Raw genomic sequence first — 17,405 nt, forward strand, 5'->3', positions numbered from 1 at the left:
GGCGGCGTACACCTTGGCCAAGTCGCCACCTCATAGAAGGGCCGACACAGATAGACAGACCATCATCCATGTACAAGATGTCTGCCTCGCATCTTTCAATTGTCCCTTGGTGGAAAAACTTAGGACCATGCGAGGCTATTTTTTTTGTTCTTTTTGTGTGGTGAAGTTCAATACGACTGAAGTAGTGATGGGTACCTTTGACATTTCAACCGAGATGCTACTTATTCCCGTTACCTGGGAGTCGATAGCAGTACTCAACAGTACCAATTGTCAGTACTTTTGTCTGTGTTCATCCATCCATTTTCTTCCGCTTATCTGAGGTTGGGTAGCAGCCTAAGCAGGGAAGCACAGACTTTCCCTAGCTACTTTGTCCAGCTCCTCCCGGGGGATCCCGAGGCGTTCCCAGGCCAGCCGGGAGACATAGTCTTCCCAACGTGTCCTGGGTCTTCCCCGTGGCCTCCTACTGGTCAAAAGTGACCTAAACACCTCCCTAGGGTGGCGTTCGGGTGGCATCCTGACCAGATGCCCGACCCACCTCATCTGGCTCCTCTCCATGTGGAGGAGCAGCGGCTTTACTTTGAGCTCCTCCCGGAAGACAAAGCTTCTCACCCTATCTCTAAAGGAGAACCCCATCACCCGGCGGAGGATTGATTGATTTTTTGATTGAAACTTTTATTAGATTACAGTACAGTACATATTCTGTACAATTGACCACTAAATGGTAACACCCGGATAAGTTTTCTAACTTGTTTAAGTCGGGGTTTACGTAAATCCATTCATGGTAGAAACTGATCTTGTCCTTTCGGTCATAACCCAAAAACCATGACCATAGGTGAGGATGGGAACGTAGATAGACCGGTAAATTGAGAGCTTTGCCTTCCGGCTCAGCTCCTTCTTCACCACAACGGATCGATACAGCGTCCGCGTTAATGAAGACGCCGCACCGATCCGCCTCTCGATCTCACGATCCACTCTTCCCTCACTCGTGAACAAGACTCCAAGGTACTTGGAGACCCTCCCCAACCCGGAGATGTCACTCCACTCTTTTCCGGGCGAGAACCATGGACTAGGACTTAGAGGTGCTGACTCTCACCCCAGTCGCTTCACACTCGGCTGCGAACCGATCCAGTGAGAGCTAAAAATCCTGGTCAAATGAAGCCTTTAGGACCACATCTACAAAAAGCAGAGACCTAATCCTGCAGCCACCAAACCGGATCCCCTCAACACCTTGACTGCGCCTAGAAATTCTGTCTATAAAAGTTATGAACAGAATCGGTGACAAAGGGCAGCCTTTGCGGAGTCCACCCCTCACTGGACCCTCTGTGTTCATGTGGTAATAAATATTGTTTAACATTTCATTCTTTAAAATTGTACATTTAATAGTGATCTGATGCTATAAGTTATATTTTGTTTTCTTTCCTTTCTGTGTCTCATTTACAAGTATTATATAGTAGATTTTGCATGGATGCCATCAAACATCCTGGCCGTGGCGTATGGGCGAGGGTATGTTGCCGTAGTTAGAAAAATGTTTGCCATTAAGATTAATGTGCCTGTTGTGTATTTTGTTGTCCTACAAAGTGTTGATACTGTAACGGTCTGATCTACAGGTATTTTTCTGACTATAAGTCGCAGTTTTTTTTTTCAAAGTTTGCGACTTATACTCAGGAGCGACTTATGTGTGAAATTATTAACACATTACCGTAAAATATCAAATAATATTATTTAGCTCATTCACGTAAGAGACTAGACGTATAAGATTTCATGGCATTTATGGATTAGGGGTGACAGATTGTTTGGTAAAGGTATAGCATGTTCTATATGTTATAGTTATTTGAATGACTCTTACCATAATATGTTAGGTTAACATAGCAGGCACCTTCTCAGTTGGTTATTTATGCCTCATATAACGTACACTTATTCAGCCTGTTGTTCACTATTCTTTATTTATTTTAAATTGCCTTTTAAATATATAGTCTTGGTGTTAGGTTTTATCAAATAAATTTGCCCCAAAAATGCGACTTATACTCCAGTGCGACTTGTATATGTTTTTTCCCTTCTTTATTATGGATTTTCGGCAGGTGCGACTTATACTCCGGAGCGACTTATACTCGGAAAAATGTGGTAATAAGATCCCAGCTAAATAGTGTGTGCAAGCAATACAATTGTGTGTACTATAAGTGGGCATGTTGCAGCTGATCATCTAAGAAATGTGTGTACAATTGATAACAAGTACAAAAGTGGTTCAGACCGCCATATTTAAATAGGGTTTTTGTTTGAACTACCGGCTCTCACCATGGAGACACTTCCTCCTCTGGGCAATATTGAAGCACGATTTTGACAACAGAACCAATTTTTTTCACTGTCAAGTTGTGTTTTAATAGAGTTCCTGGTTCAAGCCCACCTTCTACCAACCTCGTCACGTCCGTTGTGTCCTTGAGCAAGACAGTTCACCCTTGCTCCTGATGGGTGGTGGTAAGGGCATTGCATGGCAGCTCCCGCCGTCAGTGTGTGAATGTGTGTGTGAATGTGGAAATAGTGTCAAAGCGCTTTGGGTACCTTGAAGGAAGAAAAGCGCTATACATAAATAACCCATCAACCCATAAATTGACATTCTTCAAGTCTAGTGATTCCCTATTTTTTCCAGGGGTTTAAGTCTTTTATAGATATTGCTGCTAAGTGTAACAATGTTAGCCTTCCCAGTAAGGTCTATTCAGGTGTACTGGAGAGGAAGCTACGCCGGATAGTCGAACCTCGGATTCAGGAGGAACAGTATGGTTTTAGACCTGGTCGTGGGACTCTGGACCAGCTCCATACACCCGGCAGGGTCCTTGAAGGTGCATGGGTGTTTGCCCAACCAGTCTACATGTGCTTTGTGGACTTGGAGAAGGCATTCGACCGTGTCCCCTGGGAAGTCCTGTGGGTAGTGCGTAGAGAGTATGGGGTATCGGACTGTTTGATTGTGGCGGTCCGCTCCCTGTATGATCAGTGTCAGAGCTTGGTCCGCATTGCCGGCAGTAAGTCGGACACGTTTCCAGTGAGGGTTGGACTCCGCCAAGGCTGCCCTTTGTCACCCATTCTGTTCATAACTTTTATGGACATAATGTCTAGGCACAGTCAAGGCGTTGAGGGGATTAGTATAACCTGTTCACCATTTACCATGCCCTTAGAATTGTATTTGTTAAACACCAGCTGTGTGATTGTGATGTACATCTTAGTTGTAGTTTTCTTGACTAAAGTTGGAGGTAAAATCTACTAAAAACTCTTCAGTAGCATGTGTATGGCATATCAATTGTAAATTAGCATCGAGCTGTCCCATTATGAAAACTGGAGCCATACTTCGGACTACTTTCTATCGGGCCAGCATACTCTCTTGGAATGGAAAATTACATTATTTAGAAGCAGTTCGAGTCCGAGTCTGCAACTGGACGTGACGTGAATTATATTTATATAGCGCTTTTCTCTATTGACTCAAAGCACTTTTACATAGTGAAACCCAATATCTAAGTTACATTTAAACCAGTGTGAGTGGCACTGGGGGCAGGTGGGTAAAGTGTCTTGCTCAAGGACACAACGGCAGTGAGTAGGATGGTGGAAGCGGGCATCGAACCTGGAACCCTCAGGCTGCTGGCACGACCGCTCTACCAATCGAGCTATACCGCTCCGTGTCGTGACGTCACATGTAATAAATAAAATTTACTCGGTACCGAGTAACGCACTGAATTCAGTACCCGTCCCTAACCTGGAGAGAATTGGCCTTTTCTTTTTCCGTAATCCAGGTCTTTCCTTGAGTCTGGGGGTCGACCAGGAGAGGATAACGGGATGCTTTGGTGACGATGATGCCATTTTGCACTGACAGGTCGTCTCCGGGCAGACCCTGAAGGTTCCATTCGCTGATCTAGAAGGTACCAAACACACATCACTATTTGTGAATCAAACTGTGGTCCACATTTATCATTTCAGTGTTTGCAAGCCCTCATTTTGATAAGATTTAGTCTTTCATCAAAACATTTTGCCAAGTTTTTCCCATTTTTTTTGTGGTCTTTTATTGTCAGGCCAAACATTGGGCACAACAAACTAGTTTACCAGCGTATTATCCTAAACCAGTGGTTCTTGACCTGGGTTCAATCGAACCCTAGAGATTCGGCAGAGCCTCTGCCACGGAGGTCAAGACATGCCCGACTCATCGTGTAGATAAAAATTTCTCCCTATCGCCGTATTATGGATACCCCCAAACAATGTTCCCTCTAATTTTCCATCTGATTTGCAAGTGTGTCATTAGTTGCGAGTTCTTGCACTTTGTTGGTTTTGTTCTTTGAACAAGGTGATGTTCACGCAGAGTTCATTTTGTACACTAGTAAAAAAAAAACCATAACTTTGTGTTGAATTTTGGGTAATACATCTGAACACATGAGGATTGAATGTGGAATTCCACAAGGTTCGGTTTTGGGACCTAAATTGTTTATTTTGTATATTAACGATATATGTGAGGTATCAAAGTTATTGAAATTTGTTTTATTTGCGGACAACACCAACTTTTATAGTTCGGGACATGACTTAAAAGCGTTATCAATACTTATTGAACAGGAAATGATTAAACTTAAACTTAAGAGATGGTTTGATGTCAACAAATTATCATTAAATGTAAAAAAAACAAAGTTTATGATTTTTGGTAAGAGGAAAAGAGAGGACACCATCAAACTGTCAATAGATGGAATTGATATTGAAAGGGTTTCTGAACTCAGATTTTTAGGAGTGATACTGGATGACGGTCTGACATGGAAATCTCATATTGCACATGTACGGAAAAAGATGTCTAAGAGTATTTTTATATTAAAGAAGGTAAAATATATGTTAGATTATAGGGCAATGCGCATATTGTATTGTGCACTTATATTGCCACATATCAGCTACTGTGTGGAAGTGTGGGGGAACACATATAAGAGGAACATAAAGGTATTGTATCAATTACAGAAAAGAGCTATAAGGATTATTCATCAAGTAGATTACTTAGAACACACTAACATTTTATTTATTAACTCTGGACGATTGAAACTACAGGAGCTAGTAAAGCTACAGACATTGTGTGTCATGTTTAAGGCTAGAAGTAAAACATTAACAGCAAATTTACAAAAAATGTTTGTCATCACTTCTGAGAATACAGAGCATAGAAGAAAAGGTCATTTCCAACAACAATATTCAAGGACAACTTTAAAACAAATGTGTACATCAGTGGTGGGGGTAAAATTGTGGAATTCTCTTTACGAGGAGATAAAAAAACTGTGAAAATATATTCCAATTGAAAAAAATATATAAAGATAGAACAATAATATCATATGGACAGCCATAAGTGTTTACATTTCGTTTTTTATTTTACTTATTTTTTGTCTGGTTTTGTATTTGCTCTGTATCATTCTGTGAGGTGTATATTATATTATTACTATTATTTTCTTGGTTTGGTTTATACTTTATGAAGTTTTGCACTTGTGTTTTTCTTGTGTTTTTTGTTTTTGATTGTTTCATTACATTTGGATATATGTGTCAGCTTAAATGATATTCATGAAGTAAGATAATGTATCATGTCAAAGGGGGCAGGAAATTATAAGATTTTCTTCATCCTGCTCCTTCTCAGGAATTGTGTGAATTTAAATTGTATAATAATTGTGATATAAGTATGTATCGTTCTAAATGCACATCAATGAATGAGATAAATATAAATATAAATGAAATGAAATGAATTTGGAAAAAAAACAACTTCATTTTAATTTTCACTAAAGAAATGTGCATATGAAACGGGTGGGGTTCGGTACCTCCAACAAGGTTAAGAACCACTGTCCTAAACAAAGAGTACTGCAGCTTCTTCAATATATTTTCAAACAATGTTAAATGTTCACTTATACATTCCATTTGTGCCTTATATGTATTTTACATTGTTTTCTGTATGTAAAACTATAAATATTTTTCATAAAATTTGATATGTATTTATATTTTGAGTGTCTGGAACCAGGCGACACCGTCAGATTGCCTGGGGCGCAATCTACTGGAGGGTGCGCTAAAAATATAAATGAAAAACTTGTATCAAATAAAAAAATACATAAATACCAATGAGTGACCACATTCCGTAAACGTATTAGTGAATTTAGTCTTCTCTTCTGTAGCGTGCAAGGACGGGAGTGGAAGAAGTGTCAAAAGTTGGAGCTAACTGTTTTAATGACATTCAAACTACCAATAACGAAGCAGCATCTTCTCATCCGGAAACCAAAACAAGACCGGAAATTTGTCCCGTGAAAAAACATCCGTCCAAAACTCTCTAACAATTAAAGTTCCTTGGGTGACTAATGGAAACCCACTACACCGGTATGTTTTAGCGCTTTCATGGCGAGTTAACTGAAGTTATTACTTTAAACTACTTTATATTAGAAATGGTAACAGCCACGGATGAGTGTCCCATAAAAAAAAAGATAGAGAAAAAGAAGAAGCTTATCGACTACGGGGTCGTCAAGGACTACAAAGGCGGATGCGTGCAATTTATTAGGATTTATGCAGATCCCAAATACAGATCAGCGAGTACCAGAAGGTAAGAAAAGTTGATTTTGCATACTATTGCTCAATAAAACGCCAGATAATATGTCTTACCTTATACACACACCATAATAATACTAGTATTTTTAATGCACCGACAATGCATGAAGCAGTATGAATTCATACCTTACCAAAATTGTACTAAAACAGTTATAAAAATATTGGTGTTATTTACTTGAGTCATATTGCGATCATATGGCAGTCTACATGTATCTCTTATGTTTGACTGCCATCTACTGGTTACACTTATCATTACAATAATAATAATAATGATAGATTTTATTCGTAAAAAGCACTTTACATTGAGCAAACTACCTCAAAGTGCTACAGTGTATTAAATAAAATAATAATAATAAAGATAATGAAAATAAATAAAAATAAGAACTAGAACTGCCTAATAGCTAGAACTAGTATGTATATATCTATAAAAAGGCTTTTTTGTTTTTTAAAAAGAAAGGTTGTAAGTCTTTTTTTAAAAGCATCCACAGTCTGTGGTGCCCTCAGGTGGTCAGGGGAAGCATTTTACAGAATGGGAGAGGCGGAACCCGGTCTCCCATAATTTGTAGCTTTGTCCTTGGAGTTTGGAGGAGGTTAGCCTGTTTGGAGCAGAGGTGTCGTGTGGAGGATTTGGGGGTGAGTAGTTCAGTTACACCACATACAAAGTAAAATTGCTTCGAGGTCGGTAAGCAAAAAACGAGGATTATTCTGTACATTAGGCTCACCAGTTTTGAGAAAAAAAAAAAAAAAGTGTACCTTATAGTCCGGAAAATATAGTACGCTACTGCCTGGGGCGGAAAAAATGACCCAACATATCTGAAACCACCGATGAATTGGATTTGCATAAACGATTCAATTTTCGCACAATTCGGTCTTTGATATTTTTGGAGGGGATTGTTAACCAAGACTGAGGTACGGCTGCTGTATATTAGGTTTTGTGTTCTTACTGTAGGAGCATCCACCAAGGTAGTGATCAGGTTCAGGTTTTCCGTGAAGGGGATACTATTGGTCAGGAGTTCATTCTTCCACATGTCCAACAACATGTCGCGGAAATTCTGGTTGAAAGGGCCGCAGTAGGACAGGAAGCCGGTGAGCTGTAGGACGTCACCCACCAGCCTATCATTGGAAACACAAGCATATGACAATTACGACTCCACAGAAGGTCTCTTCAATATGTTCAGATAAATTTACAGTAGACCCTCCTAAGTACAAAAACATCCATGTTTTAATGTAAGCACAATTTTGCTACAAAGGGCATTATTAATATTGTTTTATTGAGATGTGTAATATAAAACGAATACATCAGATTTAATTCAATTACAAGGAATATATTAGTGCAGTATAAGGAAACAGTAATGGTGTGATTATCACTGTACTTTAATTTGAAGGTTTACGACTTCCGCCTCGTATATATTTTAAGCCGACTCAACGAGTAACACCCATTCCTCTGTCATCACGTCTGAAGTGGGTTTCTTGGATCTATACTTCATAGACAGGAAGTAAGTAACCAGACGAAATCATTCTAAATTCTAAATACTTTTTTTGCCGTAGCAAACAATAAAGTGTAAAGCCAGTCAGTCTGCTCCAGGGTCAATTCTGTGCCCAACAAAGTTGCTTTACTCACTGTACAGGAATTGTTTTGGTTAATATAGGATGGTTTTGCCAGCGACCCCGAAAGGGAATAAGCGGTAGAAAATGGATGGATGGTTTCCTGCTGGCCCCGCTATGGACTGGACTGTCACTATTATGTTAGATCCACTATGGACAGGACTCTCACACTATTATGTTAGATCCACTATTGACTGGACTCTCACTATTATGTTAGATCCACTATGGACTGGACTTTCACACTATTATGTTACATCCACTATGGACTGAACTCTCACACTATTATGTTAGATCCACTATGGACTGGACTCTCACACTATTATGTTAGATCCACTATGGACTGGACTCTCACTATTATGCTAGATCAACTATGGACTGGACTCTCACACTTATGTTAGATCCACTATGGACTGGACTCTCACTATTATGTTAGATCTACTATGGACTGGACTTTCACACTATTATGTTACATCCACTATGGACTGAACTCTAACACTATTATGTTAGATCCACTATGGACTGGACTCTCACACTATTATGTTAGAGCCACTATGGACTGTACTCTCACACTTTTATGTTAGATCAACTATGGACTGGACTCTCACACTATTATGTTAGATCCACTATGGACTGGACTCTCACACTATTATGTTAGAGCCACTATGGACTGGACTCTCACTATTATGCTAGATCCACTATGGACTGGACTCTCACACTTATGTTATATCCACTATGGACTGGACTCTCACACTTATGTTATATCCACTATGGACTGGACTCTCACTATTATGTTAGATCCACTATGGACTGAACTCTCACACTATTATGTTAGATCCACTATGGACTGGACTCTCACACTTTTATGTTAGATCAACTATGGACTGGACTCTCACACTTTTATGTTAGATCAACTATGGACTGGACTCTCACACTATTATGTTAGATGCACTATGGACTGGACTCTCACACTATTATGTTAGATGCACTATGGACTGGACTCTCACTATTATGCTAGATCAACTATGGACTGGACTCTCACACTTATGTTAGATCCACTATGGACTGGACTCTCACTATTATGTTAGATCAACTATGGACTGGACTCTCACACTATTATGTTACATCCACTATAGACTGGACTCTCACACTATTATGTTACATCCACTATGGACTGGACTCTCACTACTATGTTAAATCCTCTATGGACTAGACTTTCACAATATTATGCTAGACCCACTCGACGTCCATTGCATCCGGTCTCCCCTGGGAAGGGGTTTTGGTCCTGGTCGTGGAACTGTGGACCAGCTCTATACTCTCGGCAGGGTCCTTGAGGGTGCATGGGAGTTTGCCCAACCAGTCTACATGTGCTTTGTGGACTTGGAGAAGGCCTTCGACCGTGTCCCTCGGGAAGTCCTGTGGGGAGTGCTCAGAGAGTATGGGGTATTGGACTGTCTGATTGTGGCGGTCCGCTCCCTGTATGATCAGTGTCAGAACTTGGTCAGCATTGTAAGTCGGAGACGTTTCCAGTGAGGGTTGGACTCCGCCAAGGCTGTCCTTTGTCACCCATTCTGTTCATAACTTTTATGGACAGAATTTCTAGGCGCAGTCAAGGTGTTGAGGGGATCTGGTTTGGTGGCTGCAGGATTAGGTCTCTGCTTTTTGCAGATGATGTGGTCCTGATGACTTCATCTGGCCAGGATCTTCAGCTCTCACTGGATCGGTTCGCAGCAGTGTGTGAAGCGACCGGGATGAGAATCAGCAACTCCAAGTCAGAGTCCATGGTTCTCGCCCGGAAAAGGGTGGAGTGCCATCTTCGTGTTGGAGAAGAGATCCTGCGCCAAGTGGAGGAGTTCAAGTACCTTGGAGTCTTGTTCACGAGTGAGGGAAGAGTGGATGGTGAGATCGACAGGCGGATCGGTGCGGCGTCTTCAGTAATGCGGACGCTGTATCGATCCGTTGTCGTGAAGAAGGAGCTGAGCCGGAAGGCAAAGTTCTCAATTTACCAGTCGATGTACGTTTCCATTCTCACCTATGGTCATGAGCTTTGGGTTATGACCGAAAGGACAAGATCACGGGTACAAGCAGCCGAAAAGAGTTTCCTCCGCCGGAAGGTGGTTGAGAAGCTTTGCCATCCGGGGGGCGCTGAATGTAAAGCCGCTGCTCCTCCACATGGAGAGGAGCCAGATGAGGTGGTTCGGGCATCTGGTCAGGATGCCACCCAAAAGGGCACGTCCAACCGGTAGGAGGCAACGGGGAAGACCCAGGACACGTTGGGAAGACTATGTCTCCCGGCTGGCCTGGGAACGCCCCGGGATCCCCCAGGAAGAGCTAGACGAAGTGGCTGGGGAGAGGGAAGTCTGGGCTTCCCTGCTTAGGCTGCTGCCCCCGCGACCCGACCTCGGATAAGCGGAAGAAGATGGACGGAGTGATGGATGGAATGTTAGCATCTACTTAGTAAAATGTATTCAGTTGTATCGCTTAAACTATACTGAGCAGCCTTCCGTTTGCCATCACCAGTGCTCAAGTGTGGTGGCATCACACAAAGTCCACCAAAGACCCACGGAAAAATCCTCAGAGCCTTCAGGCGTATTCTTTATAGAAAATTATTTTAAAAATCCAAATTGCTTCACTTGCTGGGGTTCAATGTACCGTATTTTTCGGAATATAAGTCGCAGTTTGTTTTCATAGTTTGGCCGGGGGTGCGACGTATACTCCCAAGCGATTTATGTGTGAAATTATTAACATATTACCGTAAAATATCAAATAATATTTATCTCATTCACGTATGAGACCAACCGGATGTCAGCAATTGTCACACACACACGTCAACCAATGAAAATTCGGTGGAGGCGGGTCATGGCAGAAGTGCATTGTGGGAAAGAAGACGCTACTTGCTACAGTACATTGGCGGTAACTTATAAAAACAAAGGGCTGAACAAAAAAGGCACCGAAAAGGAAAGCATATACTGCAGGTTACAAGCTGGAAGTAGTGAAATACGCAGCAGGAAACGGCAATCGAGCAGCAGAAAGAAAGTTTGGAGTAAACTCCATACCTGCCATCATCCCCGGAGGCTTAACCAAAATACTCCAGCCACTTGACATCTCGGTGAATAGGAGCTTTAAGGCAGTCCTGCGCAGCCTGTGGGAGCAGTGGATGATGGAAGGAGAGCACAGCTTCACGGCAACCGGGAGAATGCGCCATGCAACTTTTCTGGATGTCATCGGATGGATCGACAAAGCATGGGCTTCAGTGACAACCGAAACCATCCTGTCCGGATTCAGAAAGGCTGGAATAATTGGAACTGCATCTGACGATGACTCGGACGTAAGCGACGTACCGATAGAAGAGGAAGCGGCGCATTGTCTTCCTTTGGAGTTGGCAGAATTGTTTAGAAGCGACACCGAAAACAAAGATTTCATGGTATTTAGCGATCAGGAGTGACAGATTTTTGGGTAAATGTATAGCATGTTGTATATGTTATAGTTATTGAATGACTCTTACCATAATATGTTATGTTAACATATCAGGCACCTTCTCAGTTGGTTATTTATAACAGCCTGTTGTTCACTATTCTTTATTTATTTTAAATTGCCTTTCAAATGTCTGTTTTTGTTGGATTTTATCTAATAAATTTCCCCCAAAAATGCGACTTATACTCCAGTGCGACGTATATATGTTTTTTTCCTTCTTTTTTATGCATTTTCGACAAGTGCGACTTATACTCCAAGAAATACAATAATTGTAATATCAACATTTCAGTATTACCTTTTGATCTGCGATTTAAATTCTTTACTCTGCTGAGTCCACCGCACCTTCTCGTTACTCAGCCCGCCGATAAGGTCGGAGGCGGCCTGCATTTTATTTTTGCACATCTGTGAGCGATCCAAGAGTTCCTGGAGGACAACGACCAGTTAGCAAACCGCAGTTTCACGTTACTTAACTGTGAAGTGTCTGACAGTTTAATAATATTGACATACTTGCTTTTCCTTCATAGCTGCGTCGGCCTTCGCCTGGACTATTGCGAGCTCCGCCTCCTTCTCCGCCAGTGTGGCCTGGGCAGCCGCTTGCTCGCTGCTGGCCTTTTTGTAGCGCACTTCCTGAACCGCCAGATTTGCCTATAGCCACAAAAAACAGTAAAGTACGCCACTATTCAGCTTATATTATTGGACACACTTTTATTTGTTTCTGTATATTTTCCGTCGTAAAGCCTAAGAAAAGGGCTGAAACTACAAGATCCAGAGTGCACTATAAAATGTTACCATGTTTATTTCTATAATTTATTTGTAGACTTATCATCCTGTTAATAAAATGCATGTTAGCTAGTTATCATCTCAACAAGGAAGCACATTGTGAAAGACAAAAAGACATATGGTAAAGCTCTCTATTACAAAAGTTAATATGTTTTATTAATGGAATTTGCAAACACTTAAAAGTGAACTGCACTTTTTTTTTTTTAGAATTTTGCCTACCGTTCACAATCATTATGAAAGACATGACAACAGGTGTATTTTTATTAAAAATAAACGTAAATACAGCTGAGCCAATGGGAGGTCCTCATATACACACACACACACACACATATATATATATATATATATATATATATATATATATATATATATATACATACATACATACACACACACACACACACACACACACACACACACACACACATATACATGTACACTAAGGGTGTAACGGTAGACAAAAATTTCGGTTCGGTACGTACCTCGGTTCAGAGGTCAAGGTTCGGTTCATTTTCGGTACAGTAAGAAAACAACAAAATATACATTTTTTATTTAACAAATTTGCAAAATCTTCCACCAAAAATATTTTTCTTAGTGGAATATTTGATGTGAAGTAATCGGAAACTTGGATAGGTCAATAATTCATAATAACAATGATTTTGATTCAATATTATGTTTTGAGGTGTGACAGTTTGAGATTAAAAAAAAAAACAGCTTTGTTTTATTAGTCAACATTGCAACTTTTTCTAAATTACATTTAGCCTTAAGTGTTTTTATTTCTCTTTTGTTTGTGTTTTCGTTTATTTAATAGTATTTTTAGAATGTGCGGTGGGCCTTTAAAACATTAGCTGTGGGCCGGAAATGGCCTCCGGGGCACACTTTTGACACCCCCGCTATAGCTAATAAAAATAAAATCTGTTAAATCTATAGATAAAAGGCAGAGCCTGGCGACGCATGCGCGTTTATTATAACTCTCTCGCTCTCTCTGTCTCTGCCCCTCCCTCACAAATATTGCTGCGCACAATTTGTTTTGTTTTTAACCCCTTCTTAACCCTGAACGTACATTGAAAATACACGCAACCCTAACTAAAAATGTCATTTGAGGCATTTAAGAAATTCCACCCAGACAGCCCCGCAAAAGAGGACATATCCGGAGAAAAGAGGAGGTATGGTCAGTCTATCGTAGCTCGGTCGTTACTAGCATGCCGTGTGTTGTTTTTTTTTGATTGATTGAAACTTTTATTAGTAGATTTTACAGTCCAGTACATATTCCGTACAATTGATCACTAAATGGTAACACCCAAATAAGTTTTTCAGCTTGATTAAGTCGGGGTCCAAGTAAATCAATTCATGGCGCTGCGCTACTTAATATGTCCGTGTGGAACTCGTTCGGTACGCCTCCAGACCGAACCGAAACGGTTCAAAACAAATACACGTACCGTTACACCTCTAATACACACATATACATAAATATATACATACATACACATATATATGTATATATTTATTTGGATGACACTTTTTATATTTACTCTAGTACTCTAAAGCAATGGTACTCTTACTTGAGTACAATTATTAGCTACTCTACCCACCACCCACCTCTAGTGACTACTAGATCAGTGCTTCTCAAATATGTTCTGTTACGCCCCCTTCGGAAAAAGAAAATATTTTGCACCGCTCCCCCCCAAAATGAGTAAAAATAGTATATTTTGTCGATAAATTTGTTATGACAATACCTCTGCATAACATTGTAAGCATATCAAAAATAAAGGAAACAACACACCAGTCTTTCCTCATCCCCCACCGTGGTTACAGTGAAGCCAAGTGCGACATACACTCATCATATTCTGGTACAGCAATAAAAGCATGTTCCCCGAGGTTATGCGCCCCCCCTGACATTACACCGTACCCCACTTTTTGAGGAAGACTGTACTAGATACAATTGCTTCGAGAGTGCTACTTTACTGACGCTACCAACTTACCTTGAGTGGCAGCACTTCCTTGTTGATGTCATAGAAGGTAGCCATGGCCTTGGTCCAGGCAAGCAGGCCGGCAACGCTGCCGCACACTTTCTTGGCGTTTTCCATGGTGTAGTCCTCCATTAGAAAGTAGGGCTGTAAAAGCTCCACCATCTCCTCGTTGATTTTGTCCTTGACGAATTGCTGGAGGTTGGCCAAAAAGCCTGTGCTACCCATCAGCTGGAGAAGAGATAAAGACGGTCCAACGTGAGCCTCGCACATCAGGCACGGGAACAAATCTAGCGAGGACACGTACCCTTAGAGCGTCTCCCCATGACGGCTTGATGCAGGGCAGATTCGGATCGACTGTGATGGTTTCTAGCTTCCTTTGGAAGAGCAGCAGGCAGCAGTCCATGATCCTCATGATCAGGTGCGGAGGCTTGGCCAGTTTCCTCACCGTGGCAATGTCAGCGGGCTTGATGGTCTGTGGTTTGGTTTTGTGACGTACGCCGTCAGTAGAAATACACAAAACAATTATTTCATCATGACAATGACAAAACTCTCACATTAAGAGCAGCTTCCGCCTCCATCAATGCCGGCTTGGCCGCCTCCAGTTTCTCCTCGGCGATGGCCTTCTCGAACGTGATTTCTTCCACGATCTTCTGAGCTTTGTCACTCACAATCTGGACTTCGTTCTTTATTAAGGTGGCAGCCTCGTTGCTGATCATCACCTCGGCCAACACCTAAAATATGTGCGTGAAAAACACACAAAACATGTTCTCGTCATCATGGAGAAACAGCATACCATCCATCTATCTTCTTCTGCTTATCCTTTCCCTCTCCCCAGCCACATCGTCCAGCTCCTCCCGGGGGATCCCAAGGCGGTCCCAGGCCAGCTGGGAGACATAAGTCTTCCCTACGTGTCCTGGGTCTTCCCCGTGGCCTCCTATCGGTCGGACGTGCCCTAAAAACCTCCCTAGGGAGGCGTTCGGGTGGAATCCTGACCAGATGCCCGAACCACCTCATCTGGCTCCTCTCCATGTGGAGGAGCAGCGGCTTTACTTTGAGATTCTCCCGGATGACAGAGCTTCTCACCCTATCTCTAAGGGAGAGCCCCTCAACCCGGCGGAGGAAACTCATTTGGGCCGCTTGTACCCGTGATCCTGTCCTTACGGTTATCACCCAAAGCTCATGACCATAGGTGATGATGGGAACGTAGATCGACCGGTAAATTGAGAGCTTTGCCTTCCGGCTCAGCTCCTTCTTGACCACAACGGATCGATACAGCGTCCGCATTACTGAAGACGCCGCACCGATTCGCCTGTCCATCTCACGATCCACTCTTCCCTCACTTGTGAGCAAGACTCCAAGGTACTTGAACAGCATGCTAACAAACTTAATTCCCCAATCATGTGTGTGTGCTATCTTATTGTTAATCTAACCTTGTCAGCTTTGGCAGAGGCCACCACCAACTCTTTTTCACTGACTTCTAGCTCTTTGGAGAGCTTCGCCACGGACTCACTGGCCTCCACCAGTTTGTTCAACCCTGCAATACAACATTGAATGAATTGACTGCGGGGAACACAATAACCAATGTCTCACACCGTATTTAAGCAATCCATGTTAGAGCTCAAGCAATAAAGACATTTTTGGAAAAGCATGGAACGTGTGTTCCCTCAAACCGCCACATTGGGAACTACATTTACAACTACAACTACTGGTAGGGGACTTTTCTGTCTGTTGCCACACCAACCTCTTGCAGCTCAATCCGTCAAAGACCAAGGAGCTGGTCATTGACTTCTGGAGGTTAAATAAATAAAAAAATGGGTTGTACTTGTATAGCGCTTTTCTACCTTCAAGGTACTCAAAGCGCTTTGACACTACTTCCACATTTACCCATTCACACACACATTCACACACTGATGGAGGGAGCTGCCATGCAAGGCGCCAACCAGCACCCATCAGGAGCAAGGGTGAAGTGTCTTGCTCAGGACACAACGGACGTGACGAGGTTGGTACTAGGTGGGATTTGAACCAGGGACCCTCGGGTTGCGCACGGCCACTCTCCCACTGCGCCACGCCGTTGAGTCCAAGGTCACAACCTTTTGTGATCGACGGAGTTGAGGTACCGTGGACTCATTCAAGTACCTCAGGGTTTGGGTGGACAATAAGCTGGACTGGACTGTTAACACGGACCACCAGTACAGGAAAGGACAGAGCAGGCTGTACTTCCTGAGCTCCTTCAACATCTGTAAAGAACTCCTATGGATGTACTACCAGTCTGTGGTTGCCAGAGTTCGGTTCTACATGGTAGCGTGGTGGGTGGGCAGTACATCTAAGGACAGCTCCAGACTGGAGAAACTGATCAGGCGGGCCGGTTCTACGATCGGAATAAAACTGGACTCACTGGTGACGGTGGCAGAGGAGAAGACTGTGGAAAAACTAGAGAGCATCCTGGATGATGCCAGTCACCCTCTGCAGACAATTATCAGTAACCAGAGGAGCCTGTTTAGCGCTAGACTGCTTCATCACAAGTGCATTGATTGATTGATTGATTGAAACTTTTATTAGTAGATTGCACAGTTCAGTACATATTCCGTACAATTGACCAATAAATGGCAACACCCGAATAAGTTTTTCAACTTGTTTAAGTTGGGGTCCACGTTAATCAATTCATGGTAATGGTAATCAATTCATGCAGGACTAATAGACTCAAAAACTCCTTTGTCCCACACGCCATTAGACTGTACAACTCCTCTCTGGGGGTTAGGGGGGTAGAGGGGTACTAGGATGACAGGGGATGCAAAACAATAACAGTGCAATACTTTTTCATAACATGGTCACTACTGCCTAGTTTCTCTTGTTATATTCTTATTTTAACATTATATTTTTATTCCCAGTGTTGCTTTTATTTTTTTATTCTTATTGTAATGTTTTTTTATTTGTTTCTATTTATACCCCCATCATTTTCTCTTTAAATTTGATTTCAATTCTGTACACGGCTGCTGGAAT

The 17,405-nt window shown here is 42.1% G+C and overlaps 1 protein-coding gene across 1 annotated transcript in view; it reads right to left on the reverse strand.

Moving 5' to 3' along the window:
- The window catches only part of LOC133568737 (dynein axonemal heavy chain 8-like), a 149,053-nt gene that overhangs the window by 35,285 nt on the left and 96,363 nt on the right, over positions 1–17,405 (reverse strand). The window contains exons 60-67 of the mRNA XM_061920846.1: positions 15,836–15,939; positions 14,960–15,136; positions 14,710–14,877; positions 14,418–14,633; positions 12,163–12,300; positions 11,951–12,078; positions 7,524–7,692; positions 3,740–3,895 (exon numbers count right to left, since the gene is read on the reverse strand). Coding sequence (XP_061776830.1) covers positions 3,740–3,895; positions 7,524–7,692; positions 11,951–12,078; positions 12,163–12,300; positions 14,418–14,633; positions 14,710–14,877; positions 14,960–15,136; positions 15,836–15,939 — 1,256 coding nt within the window. The remainder of the gene's footprint in view (positions 1–3,739; positions 3,896–7,523; positions 7,693–11,950; positions 12,079–12,162; positions 12,301–14,417; positions 14,634–14,709; positions 14,878–14,959; positions 15,137–15,835; positions 15,940–17,405) is intronic.

The sequence above is a fragment of the Nerophis ophidion genome, linkage group LG14 (genome assembly GCF_033978795.1).
Source record: "Nerophis ophidion isolate RoL-2023_Sa linkage group LG14, RoL_Noph_v1.0, whole genome shotgun sequence".
Taxonomy (NCBI): domain Eukaryota; kingdom Metazoa; phylum Chordata; class Actinopteri; order Syngnathiformes; family Syngnathidae; genus Nerophis; species Nerophis ophidion.